This window comes from Diceros bicornis, chromosome 28 (assembly GCF_020826845.1).
Source record: "Diceros bicornis minor isolate mBicDic1 chromosome 28, mDicBic1.mat.cur, whole genome shotgun sequence".
Lineage (NCBI taxonomy): Eukaryota > Metazoa > Chordata > Mammalia > Perissodactyla > Rhinocerotidae > Diceros > Diceros bicornis.
The window spans coordinates 14,085,284-14,111,296 of record NC_080767.1 but is presented as its reverse complement, the minus strand read 5'-3'; the positions used below and the strand labels follow the sequence as shown (position 1 = coordinate 14,111,296).

Here is a 26,013-nt window from a genome sequence, read left to right as displayed (position 1 = left end):
CAATAATAAACAAACAACCGGAAAAACATGGACTCAAATAATTCTCTCAAAAAAGGGGAATGAAAAATACTAGTTAACTATACATGTATACTGGATTTTGTTGGAAAAGTTTAATTTCAATTTGTTTCTTGTTTCTAAAAGTTTACTCTTGCTTCTCAGACCAGCTCTCCATACATTTTTATAGGAGTCATTTTCATAAAAAGATAAAGTTAGATTATCATCTTGAAATTTCTTTCCAAATCTTGAGTTCTGTGATTCTACATATTACTTTTATTTCTTTTCTTCTCTTTATGGTAAAAATCTTTGCCTCCAATACATGAGCTTATATTGCACATGAACTCAAAGACGAAGTTTCTCATCCTTTCCTCCAGAACCAGTATCTACTTATCAATTTTCTCATAGCTCCATGCACCTCTGTATTCCTTAGGCTATAGATGATAGGATTGAGCATGGGTGTCACTACTCCATAGAACAGGGCAATCAGTTTGTCAGAAGCAGAGTCTGTGGACTTTGGCTTCATATACATGATGAGGATTGTCCCATAAAACACAGTCACCACTGTTACGTGGGCTGAGCAGGTGGAAAAGGCTTTTTTTCTTCCTTCTGCTGAATTGATTCTTAATACAGTAGAAAGGATGAAAATATAGGAGATACAAATCAACAGTAATGGGGTAAACAAATATATTACATTGCCCAACATTATAGTAATCTCATTCAAGGAAATATCTGTGCAAGCCAGCTTGACTAAGGCCAATATTTCACAAACAAAATGATTAATGACATTTTTTCCACAGAAGGGTAACCATATTGCGAGAATAGTTTGTGTCAATGAATTGAGAAAACCCAATCCCCAAGAGATAGCCACCATCTGAATACAAAGTGCCTTGCTCATGATGATGGGGTATCTCAGAGGCTTGCAGATGGCCACGTAACGGTCATATGCCATCACTGCTAGGAGCACACACTCTGTGCACGCCATCGTGAAGGAGACAGACATCTGAACAACACATCTAGTGAAGGAGATGGTTTTTTTCTTGGATAGGAAGTGTATCATTGTTGAGGGAATAAAGGAGGATGTGTAACAAATGTCTAGGAAGGAAAGATTACCAAGTAAGAAGTACATGGGTGTGTGGAGGCGGGAATCCAGGAGAGTCAGGATGATCAAGGTGCTATTCCCCAGGAGGATCACCAGGTATGTCACCAAGAACATCACAAAAAGGAGTTTTTCAGCTCTTGGGTACTCAGCAAGTCCCTGCAGAATGAACTCAATCTCAGTCCAATTGGTCCTTTCCATTTACTTTGGAGTAATTTCCACTACCTGGAGTAATTCAGAAGAGTAAACTGCATGTGAATTTAAGGAGTCTGTACAGTATTATCACATGAAGAAAGAGATCCCTGGAGTAGGAGGGGCAGCAAGTATGTCAGCCCTACCTGGGGTGGTGGTCACAGCTGTGAATTTAGCTGTTCGGATTCCTCTTGTAGCTATTGAGGCAGGGGATTGAAGACAGATAATAATTACCTTGGTAGTTTACTAAAATACAGGCTTCTGTATTCCATTTCCAGAGATTGTGATGCACAAGTTCCAAGGCAGGGAAAAACTATTTGCATTTTTAACAAGCATCTGTTAATTCCAATTCAGTTGACGCACAGGCCCCACTTTGAATATCATTATGTTGTAGAGAGTGTCCTTAATCTGTTTTTAAAAATCTATTTGATTTGATACCATGCCAATCATTAACAATACCATTGGTTTACGGTTTTATAATTTATAAATATGTTCACACATATTACTCATTGTGTAATCTCTATAATTCTCTGAGGAAAATGAATTTCATAGATGTAAAATATAAATATAAACACATTTAGTGATTGAGCTACTATTCAAATGTGCATATTCTGACATTTAATCCCTTTTTTTTAAACTACACCTAACTGCTCTCCCAGAATTATGCATGATGTCTAAGGAGTGTGAATCAGGCATCTTTTTTAAATAATGCCCTCCAGGTGATTCTAATGTGTCACTCAGAAGGAGAACCAGCTGTCTTGTGGGGTGCGTCCAAATTTTAGTATACAGATGAATCACATGGGGAATCTTTGTAAAATATTCTGAATCAGTGGGTCTGAGGTGGGTTGTAAGATCTGCATTTATTACCGTGTTCCCAGGGCTGCTGATGCTGTTTGTCTATAGAATACACATGAGTAGCAAGACCTTTTAGACCATCTCTCCTCAACACCACTGGAGAGTGCTATTGGTGCTTCAGTGGTGTGTAGGATTGTAATTGAATAGTAGACAATGAAAAACTGAACATTCTGGTGTCACTTGGAGGTGAGATTTCTTTCTAAATGTGTTGCAATCAGTTTTGTGTTTTTTAGATTTTTAGACATATGAGCAACCAAATTGCATACAGAAGAGCCTGCCTTTTATTTCTGTCCATATGAAAGTTATTCCTCTTCTAATTGTTGAATTTCCAAGTAGACTCAATATTTTCCAAAAAGGAAATTTGAGGTCAACTCAGGCATCTGAGTTGTGCACCAAAGAGCATGAAGGAAATGACTGTATTTTGAAAATATTTGAAGAGTAAATATTAGTAGGTGATATTCTTCTTTATAGTAAATAAGTTAAAGAATATAATTTAGAAAACACCTCTTCATCCTCAAGGTATTCTAGCTAGCTTTAAATATATTCCCAGAGGAAAAAATAATTAATCCAATGGATGAGTTTCTACTTAGTGTTTTCAAACTATAGCTGTGTTTCTGGTATAGGATTTGCCATTTCTCTCTATGATAGTCATTTGCCAACAGGTTATGCTGCTTTCTATGAAAACTCCAGTTTACAATGGTGAGACAATTTAATCAGCATAATGGAATGTTAATATATCCATTGGCTATGGAAAGGAAGATTCTCATCCATTTTAAGCTGCACCCTAATTCATAGGCATACATTCCAAAGAGGGTAGGAAGGGTTGCATAGGGCAGGATACACTTCTATTTGGTGTTAAGTTTGGAATTTGATTGACTGTAGGGGCATATATCAACCTACTCAATCTGGGAATAAAATTATGATAGAAGATTTGCAGGAGCATCAGTGGTCTAGGGTCTGTACTGCAGGTTTTGCATGGATGATGTGAATCAGGTCAAATGCCCTCTCTTTCCTTTTCTAGGAATCTCCTAAAAGTTGATTCCTATTTGGGAATTACTTGCAGAAAATAATTATTATGTGCATTTGGTACCCTAACAGCCCAAGACAGTTGCTGCAAAACATTTCACTTGTAAACACTTATAAGAGAAACCACCAATCCACTTTAATGCTTTCAAAGGAGGGAAAAAAAGATAATGGAGAGTATAGAGGAAATTATTTTCATTACTCTTGCAATGCTGGTGTAACTTTTAAGCATCAATCAACAAACACTCTGCTAAAGAGTACTCTGCCTGGAATTTCTTCTCCGTACAACTTTACTTCCCTAAAATTGACTCCAAAAATCTGGGAACAAGGGAATGAAGATGTTTCAGATTCATGATACTTCCTAATAAATCACTTTCCATGGTATATGTATATTGGATAATTCCATTTTTTTCTAGATCTTTGCCATTATTGGATATTATCTTTTAAAACAGTTTTTCATTCTTGGCTAATTCTAGGGAAATTGTTAAATAATCACAGTACACTCATTTGATGCGCCATTATGCACCTATTAATATGGCATTTGTGAGAAATTTGTGTTAACACAAAAATGATGTTTAAATTATGTTAAAATGATTAAGTGAAAACAGAAACAGAACAACAGTTACAGCATTGTTTGCAAAACCAAAACCAAAACCTAAACAGGAAAATCTAGACAGAACAGAAAGAACAGAAAGAAATATCTAGAACATTAATGATTATCTTAGAGATGGAGTGTTTTTACTTTTCTGAATTACTCAAATTATAAAATAAATATGCGTAAGGGAAAAATATATGAAAAAAGGAGAAAAGCCCTGAAGCAGGTGTCCAATTATGTTAGGAAGATTAACTCAGAGTGAAAAGTGTTAAATCACTTTAAATAGTGCAGGGGTTGTCTTAAGTGTGTAGAGACTACACGTTCAGGCTGAGTTGTACTGGTGTGCCCTGTCCATGGGAAATACCATTTCTGGTGAACCTAGAACATTCATAATCTTCCAGATCATAGTGTTTATTGTTTTTAGGAGGTACACCAAGGTAAAGAACTTGACTTCTTGACTTAATTGTATGATCTCAAAATAGATTGCAGACCACTGATTCCTACTACACAATTGTCACTAGAAGATGCAATTCCTATTTGTAAAGGCATTGAACTGGCCTGGACACTAGCCATCCTCTAATTCCTGTCTTCCAACCCCTTGGTCTTTTGTAAGAAACAACCACTCTGTGGTTCAATACTCTGGGACTTCGTCGGGGCACTGATTTCATGTTGTAATAGACCTAAGGAAACTTGGTGACTTTTTCATCCAAGCCAGAAGTTAAGCTCTCTAAATTCCTATAAGTTTTTTGTTTTGTGATTCTTTATTAATTTAGCTAGTTTAAGATGTAATATTTAAAGTACTAAGTTTTTCAGTGAAAAACACAAAGCATGGTACTCTAAATTCTCAATAGAGAAAATAATCCTGTTATCCTCTCCAATTCTTCTAAAATATCAATTAAGACAATTGATATTGTGCAAAGAGTAATGGACTTGTGAACTATCAATAGATAGATTTTTATGAACTCTAATCTTCAGTTAATATACCAAGAGGAAAGATATATTATTTTAGCTCACTAAGAGAAGAGTAACTGATAACATGTGTGGTCCTGGTATCCTAGTATGTATAAGGCACTTCATAAAATTTTTGTCATTTAATCTTCAAAATAACCCAAATATTATTATGAAATTCTTACCTTTAGGTAAGTTAATTTGAGATTTCAAAGGTGAAGTACAATTTTCCATATCTTATAGTTGGTAAATACCAGAACTACGATTTAAAACCTTATCTTTATGATCCCTAAACCCCTATTTTTACCACTATAATACGTTTAGTTATTTATAATGCCACAATTTAATAGGATGCACTTAAGTTTCATCAAGGATACATATGATAAATATACACATAAAAATATATTTACCTCTTCTGGGGCGGGCCTGGTGGTGTAGTGGTTAAGTTCGCGTGCTCTGCTTCGGCAGCCCAGGGTTCGCAGGTTCGGATCCCCGGTGCGGACATACGCACTGCTTATCATGCCATGCTGTGGCAGGCGTCCCACATATAAAGTAGAGGAAGATAGGCACAGATGTTAGCCCAGGGCCAGTCTTCCTCATAAAAAAGAGAAGAATTGGCAACAGAAATTAGCGCAGGGCTAATCTTCCTCACCAAAAAAATGTATGTATATATATATATATATATATATATATATATATATATATATATATATTTACCTCTTTTGAGAAAATTGAAGACATTAATTGTCTTCCACTTATGAAGATGGTATCCACAATAATGAATTCAAATGAAACATATGCCTCAAATCCTTTTGGGTGTGGTGTGGAGAATAAAGGTCTAGGACAGTGTTATTTGCTTTAGTATATAAATGAGAATATTTTTTCCTTTGCCCTGGCTGCCTGGGGCTCAGACTAACACTCAGTTATAATTACTTCTGCTCACTGTTACATATTTTTTGTTTCTATTCCGATTTTTACCCTAACCACCTTTAATTACATGTTTCCTCAAACACTTATTGTGCACAGTTTATGTGTCAATAATGTATAAATCACCATGAGCTCTTTCTCCAGATAATTTTTACTTAAGTGTTTAGTGAACCAGATACTTAAGTACAGTAGCCATTAGCCTATCATTTACAAGGGTCTGTTGCATTGCAAACAACTTTCCTTACTAGTCTTTTTCATGGACTATTTAGAATTAAAAAAATATTTCAAGAATATCCTTGTCTTGGCGATGATGCCTGGGGTTTTGTATTTTTTTCTTGATATACATATTTTTTTTGAAAATCCCACCAGCAATGATCACCTCAACTCAAAAATCTTTATATTTATTGATATGATGATTTTCTTTTGAAATAATTTTAATAAAAACTTCTCTCTTTCTCTTACCTCCTGATTTGTTTTTAAAATCATCTCCACCATTCCATTCTATTAAGTAATAGACAAATTCCTAGGAAGTTGAATTTCATTTGCATTTTTCAGATGAGACCAGAAGATTCTCAATTTGAAAGATGGTTGTTCCCCCTTCCTAAAAAGAAAAATGAGAAAGAAAAGCCACAATCAGAGAATTTGTCTGTACATGAATCTTCTTAAGAGGGTGTCAAGAAAACAAAATGCATTAAAAATAATTATCAATGATGCAACTCTAGTTTCCCATGATTTTTCCTAAAGCTGACGTTTACTCCAGAGAGACTTTTTTTGGAAGTCAACTTCGCACTCATTTTTACAAACATCTTCAGTCTCTAGGGTTGTGAGTCAGAGACTTAGGATTCTCTAGAGATAAAGTCCCTGACTTCTGCACATTCCAAAGACACAATTATCCTGACTTAAAGAAAACCTCCCCCAGACATACATTTCTTGGAGTATTCATTGAATATGTCTGTATTAGATGGCCTCAACATAAGTTGGGGCTGGAATCAAAGTAGATCCAAAATTCTCGGAAATGTTGAACTTTCCCCAAGCATTTGTTTTCCTTTTTATTCCACAAATAATACTAGACCTATCCTAATAGAATCTGAAATAAATCATTCCACCTCTTTAAACTCTTATCTTTCATATTTTTGTTAATTCTACACCACACACAATTTTTCTTTATACTGATATAAGTGTAGTGCAGATAAATTTTAATTAGTATTTGCCACTTTATACCAATAATTTTCTGTGATTTTTCATAGTTTTGGTAATATTCCCTTTTAATATTTGAAGACTGTTTTATTAAGTGGAGTTAATATAGTCTAGCCTACAATTTTAATATTATTGGATAATTTGATTCATTTCTAATTTTTTGAGATTTTGATATAATGACCATTGATATCTATGCATCAGGCTACCTAATCTGCTTTTCCTTGTACTGCAAATAACTTAATGTAAATATCTAGGAGGACCATAGAATGAAAGGATGTGAATGGTAGGTTCTTTGTACACATGTAAAAATATCTTTCAAAAATTAACAAACTTTACACTGCTACTGAAGTATTTGCACAAACCATTTTTTGGTATATTTTCTAGAACTTGAGGTGTGTATTCTTTCATTTTTGCATAAATCATTACGTTATTTCAGGGCCAGCCCAGTGGCATAGTGGTTAAGTTAGGTGCAGTCCGCTTCAGTGGCCCGGGGTTGCTTGTTTGATCCTGGGTGCGGACCTACACCATTCATCAGGCCATGCCTTGGCAGCGACCTATATACAAAATACAAAAAAAACAAACAAAAAAAACCCCCAAAACTATTACTTTGTTTTAGTTTTTCATTTCTATGATTGCTAGTTAGACTGAAAATTTCCTCTATCGTTATTTATTACTTTTATTTTCTCTTTTGTTGTCCATCCACATCCTTTTCTTAACTGTCTCTTGGTAGTTTGATAGTTCTCCTCTTAATTTCTATGAACTCTTAATAGATTAACACCTTGACCTTCAAATTTTCTGCAAAACTTTTCCGACTTGTGGTTTTCTTTCTCTCTCTCTCTCTTTTTTTTTTTTTGGTGAGGAAGATAAGCCCTGAGCTAACATCTGATGCCAATTCTCCTCTTTTTTGCTAAGGAAGACTGGCCCTGGGCTAACATCCGTGCCCATCTTCCTCCACTTTATACGGGACACCGCCACAGCATGGCTTAACGAGCAGTGCGTCAGTGCACGCCCGGGATCTGAACCGGTGAACCCCAGGCTGCTGCAGTGGAGTATGCACACTTAACTGCTTGCGCCACCGGGCCGGCCCCTTCTTTCTCATTTTTGACACGCTTTTTAAATTTTCATTGAGGTAAGATTTTCATATGATTCTTGAAAAAAAATGAATGAAATTTTTTTCTATGACTTGATTTTTTTTGTTTAATCTGTATGATAACTACGTCGTTATATGCTTAAGACATGGAACAGACTGATATTTGAAAAATATTAACTAATTTTTCCAAGATACTTTATTAAAAAATTTTTCACACGCTTTCCCGTCATATTCATTCACCAACTATTCATTGAGCACTTGTTATGGGCCAGGAATTATGGCCAACATGGAGGTGAACTTGGACATAGTTGATAGAAAAGTATAGGTTAAAAAATTTTAAAGATAAACATGAGAAGCGTTATATTATAGGATCTCTCTTTTGCATTATGTTTCTAGTTACTGATTTTTCCTGAATCCACAGGAGCAAAGCATTCTCTGTCAGTTAGGAGGCAGAAGGGTGAGATGGTTGAGAACATTGGATTCTGGAATTAGACAGCCCAGCTTTGTCAAACACTACGTCTGTGACCTCAGTGAAATCACTGCACCTCTCTAACACTCAGGTTCCATGTCTGTAAAATGAGGAAATAAAAATTCCTACCCGATGTTGTTAGTCTGAGAATTAATGAGGCAATGAGTATGAAGAATTTAATATAGTTATGGATGCGGAGTAGGTACTCAATAAAAGTGCTTGCAACTCTAATTATATTGGTGATTTCAAATATATGAATATATGAAATATGAATATATGAAAAAGTATGGCTTTGGAGCTGGATGCACCTGTGTTAGGATCCCAGTTTCCCGACTTGTAGCTTGTGAGCCTGACTAACATATTTAAGCTGTAAAATCAGTATTATCGCCACCTTGTAGGAATGTTATGTGATAAAGAGCACTTATCTTGGTTCTTGGTATTTAATAGGCACCTTAAAAGACAGCATTATTATATTTGATTATGAATAAGTGAATCTTAGTCTAGGTTGCCTGCTGTTGATGCTACAAATAATCACTTCCACTTGGTTTTGGTAAATAAAACAGACATGCAATCATTCTGCTTCAAATGAAGCTATAAAAATCAATACAAATAGTATCATAATGAATCACTCCCACCAAGGAATGGAATCTATTCCTTAGTGAGCTGGGGAAAATATGAATTGTTTGTAAGAGACAAAATTTTATGACATCGAATTTGATTACATGAAGTTTTGGCAAATCATTTAAGATAATTCCATCTAAGTTAGAGAGGGTCTTTTTCCTCATAAGTGTATTCAAGTCATTTTAACTCAATTGCACATTGGCAGACCAAAAAGCCGTGGGAGAACAAAGATGAGTAACGCACAGCTCTGACAAGTCATGAGAGACTGCATTTCTGCACTAGCTTCCTAACTGGTCTCTCAGCTTCACTCTTGCCGTCCTTCAGTATATTCTCCAGACAGCAGCATGGTGGATCTTCTTAAAATGTGATACAGACCAAACCACTACTCTGCTTATAGCCAGTATGTCATTCCAGCTGGGTATCTATTCTATTCTATTTGATCTTGCCTATGCCTTATTTGTCAAATATTTTTTTGTATAGCATACCCTGTCAAGGCCCAGTTTCACATTCATACTAAACTGGGAAATGGCCACAACTTGATATCTTGTGAGGACTATTTTCTAAACAGTAAAGTTTGTCTTAAGATGAGAGAAAATGCTGAAGTTTGACTACATGTTCTCTACTTCCATGTGCAGCATAGGTTCCTAAAAAACAAACTGGAGAATATTTGCAAGAAGCAGAGCTCATACCTTCAAGGGTCAGGGCTAGCATTCCCATGCTCATCTTTGGGTGTTTCATTTGCAGCCAGGGCTAAGGTCGCACATTTTACTTTTCCTGGAGCTTTGTGTGGAGTGGGGGTGGGTGAAGAGCAGGGTACGGCAGGAATAGAGGAGCTGGCAGGTCAGCATGGCCCAATTCCCTTCTCACTGCAGATGCCTCTGTCCAATGCTACCAGATACCAAAGGGACAGATGCTGATAAATTTTTAGTTGTGATGAGTGCTAGACAAAGTTAAAAATGACATGTTTATTTTAGACTTTCAAATATGAGTTCTCTAATATTACCAGTTTTTACAATATTGCAAATTTGAGCAATCATGAAAAATCCCCAGGAAAAGACCAAGTGGTTTGATCAACTCTAGTGTCCTCACTCACATTTGTGTAATAGTCAGTACACATATACTCTCAATGGATCATCTCATGAATATCTAAGCATATAGCCACTGTTAGTAACCTTAGGCATCCACATATTAAATTTTCTGTAATTGATGCTCACATATCTAGACGCAGGTCAACAAATCGTTTGTTCATCTGTATCCCCCAAAAGACCCCTAAAAGAACAGGTTGCTCTTTCGGAGTGGTCATGACTATTCCACAGTGATTCTGCATCAACATGATGAACAGTCCCGTTACAAAGATGTGCTGATTATTATGATTATTTATTTATCATTCTTTTAATTTCCATTTTTCATCTTATTGGCTCTGAGTTAAGCACTATGTCATATTTAAATATCATTGTAGATTATGTAAATTCAAAGTTAGAAAACAAATCTTGATACTTATTGAATCCTGCTCTACATAGGATGATCCAACTAAGGATTCTTTTTATACTGTCTGGACCCGTGGTTGTCCTGGATTTTCATGGAGAAAAAAAGAATTCTCCAATTCAACAGTTAGATCATTCTATTTCCAAACAACTGTAATGATTTTTTGAAATCACAACATGAATTACATGGACCCTCAATTAATTTCCCAGGGTGAAAATGGACTATCTGCATGATTTCGTGTCTCTGGGAGTCATGAACTCAAAAATCTTCAGTGCTCTACAGTGAATGTACTTGAGTACAACAAGCTGAGTAAAGCAATATGAAGGGGTGAGGACTGTGGCAAATCTCTTTAATTCTATGTGACTGAAGAACATGCTTCTGCTGTAATATTCCCTTTCCCACCAGTTTATTACCTCTGACTCTCTACTCAATGCTTTCATTAGAATGTCTTCTTTACCCTGTCCAGTTGCATTTTATGCATGGCGGAGTGATGGCAGTGCATGGAGGAGTGCTTTCTTTTCACAGAATAAAATGATTCCACTTTTAGAATTTTCCACTTGATGATGTCATATACTCTTTTCTTTCCGGTTCAGTTTTAACTAAGGAGGAGAAATGAATCTGCTAGGGACGGCTCCAGATTCCCTCCAGAAAACATGTGGATGCAAAAGTGCTTTTGTTAAAAAGTTACAAGTTTACTTTAACAAGCTTGACTTTAGTCTGTTGAAGGCACATGGGATCCCATCCCTATCTAATCTATTTGGACTTTAATGTCAGAGAGAAGTGGATCAGTCAACTTTTAGTGATGTCCACTGAGATGTCATTCGCTGCTCAGGTGTAAATGTCAGACTGTGTTTTATCTTCCAGGAGATTACCAGGCTATGAGACAGCAAGTAGAAAAGAAATAGTGTCTTCCTAGGTCAACTGGCCTCTTTGGAACCACTGTGTTTTCATGGCTAGAGGTCATATAGGGCTGAAAATTGTCCTTTGTCTATTTGCTAAAGAGATGGATAGGAAAGTCTTTTAGCCACCAAAAAGACTGAGATATATGATGAGGTGACAGGAAGTGTATGGATTTTGGAGTGTGTTTGGAGCTCCAATCCCCAGTGTGCCACTTCCTAGCTGTGTGACCTACGGCAATTTGTACAACTTTTTTGGGTCCACAATCCTTTTTGTATAAAATCATGTCTATCTTCAGGTTTTTATGAAGAATAAATTTATCAGCAACGTAAGTGATGTTTAGTGTGTCCCCTTCCCTGAGCTACAGAAGACATTGGTCACTGAAGTGGTTGCTTCATTTTTGATTAATCTGTAACAGGCAAGGAGGCTCTTCCTTCCTTTTCCCATTTCTCTGGAAACCTCATGGGTGTTGTTCAGAGACAGTCATAAGAATTTCCCATCTGCGGTTAGTAAAATTATTGCTCTTTTATCTTTGTTTAGGGTCCTACTGATCCTCTGTCTACTTACTTTGTCTACACTGGTGCCTCTCCAGCCTGCCCTAGAGGAGCCGTTCATGAACCAACTGGATCATTGGCCCTCTTCTCCGCATTAATATCTCTGATATCGCCAAGGTCCCTATCTCCAATCTCCTTTCTTAGAGTTAGGATATTCCCTTTTAGGCTTCTTGAGGCCCTCCCTTTTGTGTTCTTGGTGACTCTACACAGACATGCCTCTCTTTCTACCTCTTGGGTGCCTACTTGCCTCCCCTTTTAGTGGTTCTATTTCTTTCTTCCCTAAAAAGTGAGGTGCAGTTAGTAATGGTTTCTCTGCTTTTCTCATATACTGGAAAGAGATTACCTATAGTATTTGCATCAAAAATCACGCTATCCACAGCATCAAATGGGATCATTAGTGTTTAAATTTGCATCTTCATATACTGCCTAGAGGCCATTAACATGGCAATCCACCATCACCACAAGCAAATCTGGTTATAATTGAATTCTCTCTACTCCTCTGGCTCCTTGGTTTTCAAAGTAAGACCCTTTCTCTAGAGTGAGAGAAGTGCTGTAGAATGTGAATGAATGAACTGATATATTTAATACTCACAACAAGTGGCACACTGAGGTTCAGAGAAATTAAATTACTTGCATAGGCTATATTAGTAAAGTAGATGTTGAGATGTGATCTTAATCTCAACAATTTCACTTTACATCCAGTCTCCTAACCAGTAATATTTCATGCCCCGTTGATAAATAAAAAATTCTTGCACCCTAAAAATTCATCTTCCCTAAATTGCCTCACATTAAAAACCCATAACACTAGATTTATTAAGCAATTTTCTAGTTGGTTAAAGCACTTGGTTCCTGGTGATTAGTGTCTGTAACCTGCAAGTATAGGGATATCAATGAGTTTCTCAGGAGGATGATGCAACACTGGGCTCAAGACAAATTCAAAGTACTATCCACTCTTAGCTCATGGCCTTTGCCGCAATCATTGAGGACTTGATCATCATAGTCCCCTGAATTCACCTATATGTCCAGTTAACAGCTCTGGAGAAATTCTGAGGTTAAATCCAGTTGGGATATCTTAACTTTCTTGCCCTCTAATATTTTTGGATTAATTTTCCTGATTCAGATGGAACTGGACTTCAGAATATTTCCCTCCTGTAGAGGAGGTAGTAGAAGAAATATTGTCTGTATAGAAAAAACTATGGTTTCAAAACTAGATTTCTCAGAACCTGCATGATCTTAACTTCTCTGCATCTTAGTCTCTTCATCTATAAACTAAGATCAAGGAGATATACCTTTTAAGATTATTGTGAAGATCTTGTAAGAAATGATTAGATGTAGCACAATGCCTGGCATATTGGCTTTGCATTCAAATTCTCTAGATAGTTCCTTATCCTTATCTTCCTTTTCTTTTTGTTTCCTTCCTTTTCTCTTCCTTATGAAGCCAAGTTTCCCATAGAATTTAAGTGTGAAATTTACCCACAAAGAATTTTTTGTTCTGTATCCAGTAAACTTTAATTTGCAATATTCAATTGTATTTCATTTCTTAGCAAGGTTGCTATTTAAAATTTTACCAAGACTGTGGCACAGCTAACAACCAATCAGAAAGGACACTAACTACAACCAACCAGTACAGCTGTGCCATTGAGTACAAGCTCAGGACTTATTTTGGGGTTGTAATTTTTTCTCTGATCTATAAGCAAAGCTGAAATTTAACTGGCATATGTTACTATGGCCACGTTGCTTGTTTATGGCAAGCGTTCTTTCTGATTTATTGGAGCACTTGCCACAGAAGTTGTTAAATATTTTGAATAGCACCACTAGTTATTAGTCATTTATAAGTATGTTTTAATTATCTCAGGTTATGGAGCTTTTTAATTAATTGCTGTTAATTTAATTGAGAGAATATGGATGGTTTAATATAATTTCTTTGAAACTTGCTGATTTTTTCTTTAAGCCTAACAAAATATCAATGTTTGTACACGTTCCATATGTGATTGGGAAGAACGTGTATTCCATATTGTTGGGTTGTTAAGTTTGTTAATTGTTTTATTCAAATCAAAGACTTAGCACATCCAGGTTGTGACTTCGGATATTTCTACATTTCTGGAACTAGATTTTCTGTTGTGCAAAATTTGGGAAAATATGAGCTCCTTGAAGAGTTCTCATGAGGGTCCAAAATATGATCTTGATAAATCATTTTGGAAACTATATGTAGCCTCCTGAAGATACTTTTCATCCATTTATTACTTACTTATGCGTTAATTCAATAAATTTATAGAAATAGCATGTGGTGTGCCAGGCATAGAACCTAGGTGAGTGCTAGGTATGCCTTGGTGAAAGAAAAGAGTTATACCTACATATTTACATACTTATGTATTTCTTTCTCTCAAGGTCCTAAGTTTATCCCTTCTCTCATGTATTTCAGGGTTTTGTAAACTTCCCAATGTTTTCTTTTCATATGATCACATGATTATTATGTCAGTTCAGAATATGCTAAAGAAATTTTCGCAATCTGCATTTTGGACACAAGAAAGCAACTGCAGAAGAAACACAAATGTCTTGCCCAGGACCTTCTATTATTTAGTTGTGTATGGAAATGATGGTCTGACAAAAAGTATTGCTTATGCTCTTTCTGATTCACTACATTTCTCAAGCAGAGAATTGCATATTTCATTGCTTTTAAAGATACCTCAAGACAGAGTAAAGATTTGATGGGACTGTTCATTTACCAGAAGTAAAAGCCGAGTGACAGATTCAAACCTCTGAGGATGTGGCACTGGTAGGCAACTCGTTCTGGGTCATGGTTACAGAAAAGAAGAAATAAAAACTGAAACCAATACTGGAAGCAGCTAAGGAGCTGCCTTGTCATTATGAGGAACCATAGCTGGGGTGACGCTGACAGGACAAGAAGCAAATATGGAGGCTCAAGTCCCTTGTCTTCATCCAACCTTCCACTTTCTCTCTAGAAACTCCTTTGGAAGAGTTTAACAGAAGCCTGCTAACAAAGGAGAAATGTAGTTTTCAGTGTCCCAATCCTAACTTGTAAAGCAGAGCATAAAAAAAAAATGGATTTGAAGCTGAGAGACAATAAATCAACAGCATCAAAATTACTCCATAAAAATTAAGGATGTGAGCCAACCGTGATGGCCTAGTGGTTAAAGTTTGGCGCACACCACTTTGGCAGCTCTGATTTGCTTCCCGATCACGGAACCGCACAACCTGTCTATCCGTTGCCCTGCTGTGGTGGCAGCTCACATAGAAGAACTAGAAAGAGTTACAACTAGCATTTACAACCATATACTGGGACTTTGGGGAGCAAAAAAAAGTGGGGGGAGAGATCGGTAACACATGTTGGCTCAGGTTGACTCTTTCTCTGCAAAAAAAAAAAATATGGCTGGAAATCTTGTGCCTACTCAAAGCATTATAACCTATTAAAGTACACCCAACACTCTTAATAAAAAAAACAGCCAATTATTGGACGTTTAGGATGTTATAGGCACTATTTAGTGTTATGTGTGAATTAACTTTAATCTTATGAAGAAACCATAATTACCTGTTAACAAGAAAGGAAGATATTACGGGCTTACTTTTACAATTTGGAAGTAGCTATAGTCTTTTACTTTAGATTTGTGTTCTATGTTTCAACTCTCATAGACTCCTCAAAGGGCTAGGAAAAAGGACTGATTTCCTCTATTGCCATATCTAACTCCATTCCTTGGGGCTTCCATTCCTTACGTTGGTACTGCTCCACATGGCTGCACTCTTTAGACAATAGAGATTATGTCATTTTGGGGCCATCTTTGTCTTACCCTCCAATGCCCCAAACGCTGTAGCTCCTTAACTCTTGACTCTTTCTCTTTTGCCACTTCTTATCCTCTTATTGCAGTTTTTATCAGTTACCAGTTCTGTCTAGTTCTCCTACTGATTAGGAGCTGTATGGTCCAATGGAGAGAAGGAAAGAAGTCTTCATTACAACCTGATCTCAAAGTCCAAGAGGAATTCTCTGCTACCATGTCTCTATTTTATCTATTTTATCAGGTTAAAACTTAGAGTTTATTACTAGAGTACATTTCAGTTACCTTTGTTTCATTATATGCCAAATCCAGAAAAGTTATGGCAGCTGGTAAATAAAACCTGTTCCTCTACGTCATAATACACATCACACAAAAAAGAACAGGTAGCACTTTATTAAGGGAGTTCATATGACAAAATTCCAATCTAGTTTATCTAGAAAATATTTCTTTTGAATAACCTTTTTTTACCTCAGATATGGCAGATATACATTTCTATTGTATACATGCTATAGTTTAATTATTTATTCAAAAATATTTATTCAACATCTACTATGTGTTACACTCTATCTAGGTCTTTGGGATGTTGTAGGGTAAGAAACAGACAAGTTCCTACTCTCAGAGAGCTTATATGTGTGGTGGACTCAGACAGTAAAAATAATGAACAAATTAAAAATGAATATACAATATATCATGTGCTGATTAACAATCACTTTGAATAATTAACTAATAATGTACTTATTTCAGGTTACAAAGTATTTTTTAGAACACCTTACTCCTTTAAGAATGATTATGTTTTGCTGGGACTTCCTAAGAGATTTTCAAATTTTTACATTTCCATAATAGTATTTCGTAAAAGCACAAGCATGTTTTATTTCTTCAGTTAGAACAAAAACTAATAATAACAGCAACGAAAATATTTCTATCATATAATTTTGAATGACACATGGAGAACTTGTTTCCACAGGGTGATATTCTCTATTTGAATTTTGTGTCTACACCAGCTTTGAATACTGAATCACATGGTGTAAATCAGTATTCATATTCTCTCAGAGAAGTTTTTCCTACCCAGCATGTTCTTCACAGCAGCCTTTACATCCTTGTTTCTCAGACTACAGATGACAGGATTGAGCATGGGGGTCACGACTCCATAAAGAAGAGTGAGATGAAGGCCTCAACCTTGTCTTGAGTATCTGTACTAACAGAGCTTTTAGATTTGGGCTTTGTGTCCATGAAGAAGATGGTTCCATAGAATATAATCACCACTGTCAGGTGGGCGGAGCAGGTGGAGAAGGCCTTACCTTTTTCTTCAGTGAAAGGGATCCTTAGAATAGTGCAACAATAAAAATGTAAGAGATGGAAATTGCCAGCAATGGAATAACCAGAACGGTCAGATTTGACCCTGCCATACTGATCACATTGATTGAGATATGAGCACAGGCCAGTTTTAGGATAGCCAGAATTTCCCAGACAAAGTAGTTAATGACATTGTTAGCACAGCATGGTAATTGCATTGTGAGAGATGTCTGCACCACTGAGTCCACAAGACCAGCAACCCAGGATCCAGCTGCCATGGGCACGTGGGTACCTTTGCTTGTGGTGATAGGGTATCTCAGTGGGTAGCAGATGGCCATGTAGCAGTGAAGTGCCATCATGCCTAGAAGCACACACTCTGTGGCCCCCCCATGGTAAGGGAGAGAAGCATTTGCACCATGCACCCAGAGAAAGAAACACTTTTCCTTCCTGTCAAGAAGCTGTCCAGAATTAGTGGGACAGAGGAACTTGAGACGCAAATGTCCAGGAAGGAAAGATTACAGAGGAAGAAATACATGGGGGTGTGCAAGTGAGAATCATAGTTGATTACTGAGAAGAGGACTCCATTTCCCAGTAGGATCAAAATAGCTTAGATTCATACCTTTTCAAGATACCTCAAGACAGACTAAAGAATGACAGGGCTGTTCATTTACCAGAATTAAAAGCCGAGTTATAGAGTCAAACCTCTGAGGAGGTGGAACTAGAAAGAATCCAAATGTCATTCCACAGGTGAATAGATTAACAAACTGGAGAACATCTGTACAATGGAATACTACTCAGCAATAGCGACTTAGATGAATCTCAGAGGCTTTATGCTAAGTGAAAGAAACCAGACACCAATGGCTTATGTGATTCTATTTACGTAACATTCTGGGAAAGGTAAAACTACAGGGATAAAAAGCATGTTAGTCTTTGCCAGGATTTATGAGTGGGTGAAAGGGATAGCACAAGGGGGTTTTTAGGGTGATAGAAGAGTTCTATGTCCTGATTGTGGTGATAATTGCATGAAGCTATACGTGTTTTAAAATTCATAGGACTGTATTCTAAAAGAGACAAAATCAATTTTACTGTATGTTTACTGTATGATAATTTTTAAAATAAAATTAAAATATTACTCTATAACCCAGCAAAAAAAAAGGTATTAGCATTATAATGAGAAGACTTCAGATTATCGGGTTTTACATGAATTTCACCCAGTTTCTGGGCCATCAGGCAGTCAATAAACACTGGCTGGGTTTATTGCTGACCATTCTCCCATCAGATTGGCACACTTCTTTGAGGTGTTTTGATATATAATGGGTTACTGTTGAGTCTTCCTGATGTAGGAGCTAGGCTGCCTTTGTAGGTTAACTAGCCAAATCTCTGATTAATGCACTCAGTGTTGCTCTTACAGTTCATAAAAAAATCTCAGATAATTATGGACCACAAGCAGGCTTGAGTTTGAGCCTAGGCTTTGCTACAGGTTAATTGTATGACTTCAGGCTTGAACTCTCTTAGCTTAATTTAGTTAAGTTCCCTATCTTTAAAATGATAATAATTTGGGTGTTTAATTGAGGTAATATGTGAAAAAAAACTCACAAAGTTGCTGGCCCAGAAAGAGTGATCAACATGATATCTTCTCCCTCATACTTCTCTTCCTGTATTGTTTATTTCTTCACTCCTTTCGCTTTTCTCCTCTTCCCCTTCCATATTTTCTTTTTCCCTCATTCTCATTGGGTTCATGGAAAATTTTTATACACGTGCATTGGTGAACTTGGACTTACCATATTTAGAAAATGATAATTATTTTGTTTTTAATTTCTTGAATGCTTACATGTAAAAGAGAGAAAGTAAAACAGAATAGGAAAACAAAACCTTTCCAGTAGAAACCGTTCTTTTCAAAGGGGATTTCTGGTGACCCAAGGCTTGAGCTATTCTTTTTTGTGCTCGTCTTAATAATGTATGTGGTCATCCTTCTGGGCAATGGCACCCTTATTTTAATCAGCATCTTGAACTTGCACAACCCTCTGTACTTCCTGGAGAACCTCCCTTGCTTAGACATCTACTACACCACCACCTCCATTCCCTCTACACTGGTGAAGATCCTCTTGGAAAGAAAGAACATCTTCTCTGGCTGTGCAGTGCAGATATTCCTTGGTTTGTCCTCGGCTTGTCATGGGGAAAACAGAGTGTGTGCTCCTGGGCATGATGGCCTTTGACCGGTATGTGGCTAACTGCAACCCTCTGAGATAGTCTGTCAACATGAGTAAGAATTCCTATGTGCCCATGGCAGCTGGGTCCTGGTTTGCAGGAGTTGTCAACTCTGCAGTACAAGCTGCATTTGTGTCACAATTGACCTTCTGCAGGAAGAACGTCATCAATCATTTCTCCTGTGAAATTCTGGCTGTCATGAAGATGGCTTGTGCTGACATCTCAGGCAATGAGTTTATCATGCTTGTGGCCACGACGCTGTTCACATCGATGCCACTGCTCTCGATTGTCATCTCTTACTCTTTAGTCATTTCCAGCACCCTCAAGATCCATACTTCTGAGGGGAGAAGCAAAGCCTTCTCCACCTGCTCAGCCCACCTGACTGTGGTGATAGTATTCTATGGAACCGTTCTCTTCATGTACATGAATTCTGAGTCTAAAGAGACTCAATTCAGATGACTTTGATAATACTGAGAAACTTATACCCACATTCTATGGTGTGATGACTCCCATGATGTATCCTTTAAGCTACAGTCTCAGAAACAAGGGGGTGAAGGAGGTGATAAAATATCTGTTTAACCAAAGATTCTTTAGCAAGTGAATGGAAATGATATTGGATTGCAAATACATTAAACATTATTGAAACTTGAAAATTATGTTGTAATTATTTTACTTTTACTTTTTTTGCGCTTTCATTTATTATTTAAAAATTTTTATAATGATATATAGGATGTCAGAATTATTGCATGCTCATTATAGGGAATTGGCAAGATACAAAACAGTAGGAGGAAGAAAAGAGAGAGATCATCTATTACTCTAACGTTAGGAGATGGCCACGTTTGAACATGCTGAACAGTATCTTTCATGTTCTGTATTTATTCTAGCATTGAAATTGGGTGTTATATGTCTTTTTATGTTCACTTTTTTACATAACATTATATCATAGGCAACACCTCATTAAATCTTTCAAAATTAATAAAGCTCTCTGTTGTGAAAAAAGCAAAAGAGAAAAACCCTAAAACACAGCACCCACATTTTCCAGTGGAGAGCCTTGTGAGATAAGTTTCACATTAATCTCCAAATCCTCCTAAGCCATTAAATACTTTTCTTGTTCAATATTTAGAATATTTTTCCTGTGGAACTGTAAGGATGCTAGGCATTTAGGACTATTTAGAGAATGGGTAAGTGAGGCTTAAGGGCAGGCCTATACAATCACTGTAATATCCTTATTTTATCTCCTTTCTTTGTTTCAGTTTATTTGTTTGCTTTAGCATAGAGAAAATTTTGCAAAATTAAAACTGAGTTTGAAAACCAGTATACTGGTCCAGATAATAGTAGACAAGTGCTGGTTTGGATGGGGGGGGGGTCATATCATTGCCCATTTAGAAGAAGCCAGATTTCTTAGATATCCTGAGGAAATTCCAATACTTTTCCAAATCTCAGTAGAGTATCCAAGCTCTTGATTTGTAGTGAGTGGACCTGCATTCATGTCCTCTTTCTGTTACTAACTACCCTTGTGACTTTAGTGATCTGAGGAGCAGAGGACTGGGGGATGTCCGACAGGAAGTGAAATTATTTGATTTTCCTTTGCTTTCTTTTCTAATTTTTACTCTATCTGAAGAACACTTCTAATTTACAGCCCAAGATGAATGAGAGAGTGTGTTCAGGAGTGAGCCACGTTGTAGGAAATCCATTTGCCTGGATGAATTTTATATTGATGGATCAGTGCAGTCAGAGGATGTTGTGCATAAATATATTTTACATAGACAAATAAGAGTTAAATGTTTGTGGAATTTTAGGTATATTGATTTAATTTTTCCAAAATCACTTTTTAATTTTAGTGGCAGGAATTTCAAACAGTCATGAACCATATTTAATTACCTCTAGCTTCCATCACAGTTATTCACAGATTAAATCTGATAGTAAAGGCCGAGACCATTGATGTATCAGATTCACACCCTGACAACATTGGCTATAAGAACCTATTAATTCTCATACACCAGATCACAGGATTTTTACCCTCTAAGAATTCCAGGAATGCAGAAGACCTCTGGAGTCAGACATACTATGTTTGACCCACAGGCCATCTTGGATACTCAGAGTCTAATTTTGTTATTTTTCTCACAGCTTAAGTCCAACTGCTTCTGCAAACTCTCTGGGATGACTGATCATCAAATTATTTTAAAATTTATGTCAGATTTATAACATTTGATAGAAAACTAATTAAAGCAAGTAGAAATTTTAATATGCATATTTTTCCTCACCAGAGAAGACTGGGAGTGTTTGTCCTCCCTCACAGCGTTGTAGAATCAAAGTCTGAAGAAAAGAAAGGCAAGTCACCTGTCTTGATATCCCCATGTATTCAGATTTTCTAGGCAAATACACTATTGTTATAATACTGATATGCTTTATTTAATACTTTAGCTTCTAGAGGGCTTCTCATTCAGAAAATTTACTTTGAAAGCTTTTTATGTTTTTCTGATTTCTGACTTAATTTTTCTTAGGATTTGTGATTTGGAAAATATAAATTTTCTGAGAATTCTGGAAAGAAAGTACTGCCTGAAAACACTCCCAGACTATCAGTTAATAATAATACAAATGAAATAATCTGCTTAAACAATCCAGAGTGTATTCTGTTGTTTGTAACTCAGCTCTGGTTGACACTGATGGCATATGAGGCCCCCGTTGCTGTGGTCTGTTTAATTTCATCTTCCACCAACCCCCATCTGCCTCTCTATGTTCCTGTGATGCTGCGTTTATTTTTATTTTCCTGCCTTCATCATGCTATTTCTTGTCTTTCACCATTGGTGTTATGGTTTCCTCTTCCTGGAATATCCTTCCCTGTATTACTTGCCTCTCAATTTCTCACTCACAAATTCAGAATCAGTTCAGGTATCATCTCTCCTAGAAATTATTTCCTGATTCTGAGTTACTTGTCACTTATTCTTCCACAGCACGCTGCACCATCATTTTTATTGCACATTTACCAGCTTTTCTTGAAATCATCTGATTACATAGATATTTTTCTCACTACTTATGGGATTCTTGGAGGTAGGGACTGTATCATGGGCATTTTTATATTCACAGAGATTCTTACTATGAGCTTCATTGAGTATGTGTTCAATAAATTTCATTTAAACAGAAGTGATTAGAAAATCTAAACCACAAATAGAATTATGAGTAGAGGACATGAGTGTATAACACATATAAAGGAAAATACAGCTATTTAAGACATATAAAAAAGTTAAATATGTCTAATAATTAACAATGTAATTTAAAGCAATGTGAGATATCATTTTAAGCCCTTTAGATTAGAAAAAAAATCTACACAATTGACAATATCCAATGACAATAAGAGCAAGAGAAAATCAGCAACACCATCCCACTGGTGGGAGCATGTTAGTATTATCTTTTGGATTCATAAAAATCTTCAATTATTTTTGACCCACTCATTTCACATCTAGAATTCAATCTGGACAAAATAATTTGAACTTATTTTGTTAAAAATAAATTTATGAGGAGAGGAAGTCAAGATGGTGGCGCAGGCAGACTCTGAACTCACCTCCTCCCGCGGACACAGCCAATTTACAACTACTCGTGGAAAAATTACCCCTGAGACAGAACTGAAAACTGGATAAGAGGAACTCCTACAACAACGGACAATCCTGGCTGAGGTGAAAGAGGCAGAAACTCCCTTCTGGAGAGGAAATACGCCGCCTTCACAAGCCACCAGCTTCACTGCCGCCCGGGAGCAGCTCACAGGTACGCAGCCTCCCTGGAGGCACGGGGACCGGAGCCAGGGAGCGCCCCCGCTGGGGGCGTTTTGTGGACCCAGCACAATCGAGACGAGTGGCATAATATCTGACTTTGCCTGCTACTAAAACATTGGGGAGAACCCCCAGAAAAGCTGGTTCACAAAGAAATTAAAACCGGCTCTTAAAGGGCCCATGTGCAAACTCACCCGTTTGAGAAAGCAACCTAAAATCACCAGAAAGAAAGGTGCACAGTGCTGTGGTGAAAAGAGACTCACCTAATAGGCCCTGTGTGCATCTCGGTGTGAGGTGAGACCTCTCCAGGGACTGGGACATTGGCAGCGGCCATTGTTGTGGCCTGGTGTGGGCATGCTGACACAGACACCATTGGAGTTCTCCCTGGGGCCTGCTAGCACAGGGTCTGCCCCACCCGCTAGAGCACTGATTTAATCCAGCTCAGCCAGGGCAGGCAGCCCACCCTAGAGTCTGGCCCCACCCAACAACAAGCCCTCGGGCAACTTGTGGGCCTGCATAGATTGGTGACTGGATTCTCTGCAGCCTGGCAACTGAGCCAACTTCAGTGGGGCAGGGCATTCACAAGGAGCGGGTGGAGAGTGTGGGGTGGTGGTAGAGTGTGTGGGGCTCCCGCCATGGAGACTGGGTCTGCTTCGGGAGGTCGGGGCACACACATGGGGCAGGACTGTGTTGGCTGTGTGTGTGGACCTGTGGGCGGCAGGGCTTGTCAGCTGCAGAAGACTTGTGCTTCTCAAAGACCCACAAAGGGGATTTGCCCCACCTTCCAAAGCCTGAAACAATTGGGTGCTCCCATGCCTGAGGCCAGCCCCACCCAGCTGCAATCCTCAGAGAGCTGACAAGAGACCTAAAAGCTGGAGGCTCATAGCAATTGTAAGGCCCTGAGCCTAACAACCTGCCACGCTGGGGGCCTACTCACTTAAAAGAAATACTGCAACACAAATGTGGTATTAGAACTTGCAGCCAACTGTGCTGGGACTCCCCACACTTGATAAAGAGACTGAAGGGCCCACAACAACTACAAGCAGCTGAACATTACAACAGCTGGCTAGGAGCATAACTCTGCCAATCTGGGCACCTACAGGGAGAGAAAACAGGCCACAACAAAAGGACAAACGTTGCCCATATAGAAGTCACCCCTGGAACATTGAGAACTGAGGGAAGCACACGCCAGGCCTCCTAAGCCATCACTTACATAAGGTCACCTATCCAAGAGCAGGAGACGTAGCTGACCTACCTAATACGTAGACACAAGCACAGGGAAAGAGGCAAAATGAGGAGGCAAAGGAAGACAGTCCAAGTAAGGGAACAGGACAAAACCCCAGAAAAGGAACTAAGTGAAACAGAAATGAGCAACCTACCCGACAGAGAGTTCAAACTAAGAGTGTTAAGGATGCTCACTGATCTGGGGAGAGGAATAGATGAACTCAGTGAGAATGTCAACCAAGAAATGGAAGATATAAAAAAGAACCAATCAGAAATGAAGAATACAATACTGGAAATGAAAAATTCACTAGAGGGACTCAAAAGCAGAGTAGAGGATACAGAAGAACGGATCTGTGAGCTGGACGAAAGACTAGAAGAAATTACCCAAGGTGAACAGGTAAAAGAGAAAAGAATTAAAAAGAGTGAGGACAGTCTAAGGGACCTCTGGGACAACATCAAGCGACCTAACATCTGTGTTATAGGTGTCCCGGAAGGAGAAGAGTGAGACAAGGGGGCAGAGAATCTATTTCAAGAAATAATAGATGAAAACTTCCCTAACCTAAGGAAGGAAACAGACATCCAGGTACAGGAAGCACAGAGATCTCCAAACAAGATAAACCCAAAGGGCCCCACACCAAGACACATCATAATCAAAATGTCCAGAATTAAAGATAAAGAGAGACTCCTAAAAGCTGCAAGAGAAAGTCAAGTTACATACAAAGGAAACCCCATAAGGCTATCAGCTGACTTCTCAGCAGAAACCTTACAGGCTAGAAGAGAGTGGCATGATATAATTAAAGTGCTAAAAGGAAAAAACTTACAGCCAGGAATACTCTACGCAGCAAGGTTATCATTCAAAATGGAAGGAGAGATAAAAAATTTTCCCAGACAAGCAAAAATTAAAGGAGTTTGTCACCAAGAAACCAGTGCTACAAGAAATGTTAAAGGGACTGATTTAAGGGGAAAAGAGAAGACCACAAATAGGAAAAATTATCTATTTCCACGATAAGGGGGTAATGGATACAAATGCCCACAAAAGAGGTTAGATATGATATCAAAAACATAAAAGGAGGGAGGAGAGGAGTTAAAGAGTAGAGCTTTCAGACAGAGGTCAAACTAAAGAGACCATCAATTCTGTATAGAAGAAGATAGGAACAGAGAAGGACTACTAAAACACTGAGAAAAACAAAATTTAAAAAATGGCAGTAAGTACATACTTATCAATAACTACTTTAAATGTCAATGGACTAAATGCTCCAATTAAAGGGCATAGGGTGGCTGATTGGATAAAAAAACAAGACTCATATATATGCTGCATACAAGAGACACACTTCAGACCTAAAAACACTCACAAACTGAAAGTGAAGGAATGGAACAAGATACTCCATGCAAATGGCAATGAAAAGAAAGCTGGGGTAGCGGTACTCATATCAGACAAAATAGACTTTAAAACAAAAACTGTAAAAAGAGACAAAGAAGAGCATTACATAATGATCAAGGGAACAATCCAACAAGAGGATATAACACTTGTAAATATCTACGCACCCAATGTAGGTGCACCTAAATATATAAAGCAATTATTAACAGACATAAAGAGAAATAGACAGTAACACAATAATAGTAGGGGACTTTAACACTCCACTTACACCAACGTATAGATCATCCAAACAGAAGATTAATAAGGAAACACTGGCCTTAAACGAAACACTAGAACAGATGGACCTAGTAGATATATACAGAACATTCCGTCCCAAAACCGAAGAATACACGTTCTTTTCAAATGC

The 26,013-nt window shown here is 37.6% G+C and overlaps 1 protein-coding gene and 2 pseudogenes across 1 annotated transcript; 1 reads left to right on the top strand and 2 right to left on the bottom strand.

Moving 5' to 3' along the window:
- Positions 1-355: 355 nt before the first annotated feature.
- Positions 356-1,294, bottom strand: LOC131393184 (olfactory receptor 2S2-like). The gene has a single exon (XM_058523691.1). The coding sequence runs from the start codon at positions 1,292-1,294 to the stop codon at positions 356-358; it is 939 nt and encodes a 312-aa protein (XP_058379674.1).
- Positions 1,295-16,773: 15,479 nt separating this feature from the next.
- On the bottom strand, positions 16,774-18,257 carry LOC131393791 (olfactory receptor 13C8-like; annotated as a pseudogene).
- A 640-nt stretch (positions 18,258-18,897) lies between these two features.
- LOC131393186 (olfactory receptor 13C9-like) lies at positions 18,898-19,839 on the top strand (annotated as a pseudogene).
- Positions 19,840-26,013: the final 6,174 nt, after the last annotated feature.

Coding starts and splice junctions, on each gene's coding strand:
- LOC131393184 (XM_058523691.1), bottom strand. CDS start 1,294: ATGGAAAGGACCAATTGGACTGAGATTGAGTTCATTCTGCAGGGACTT.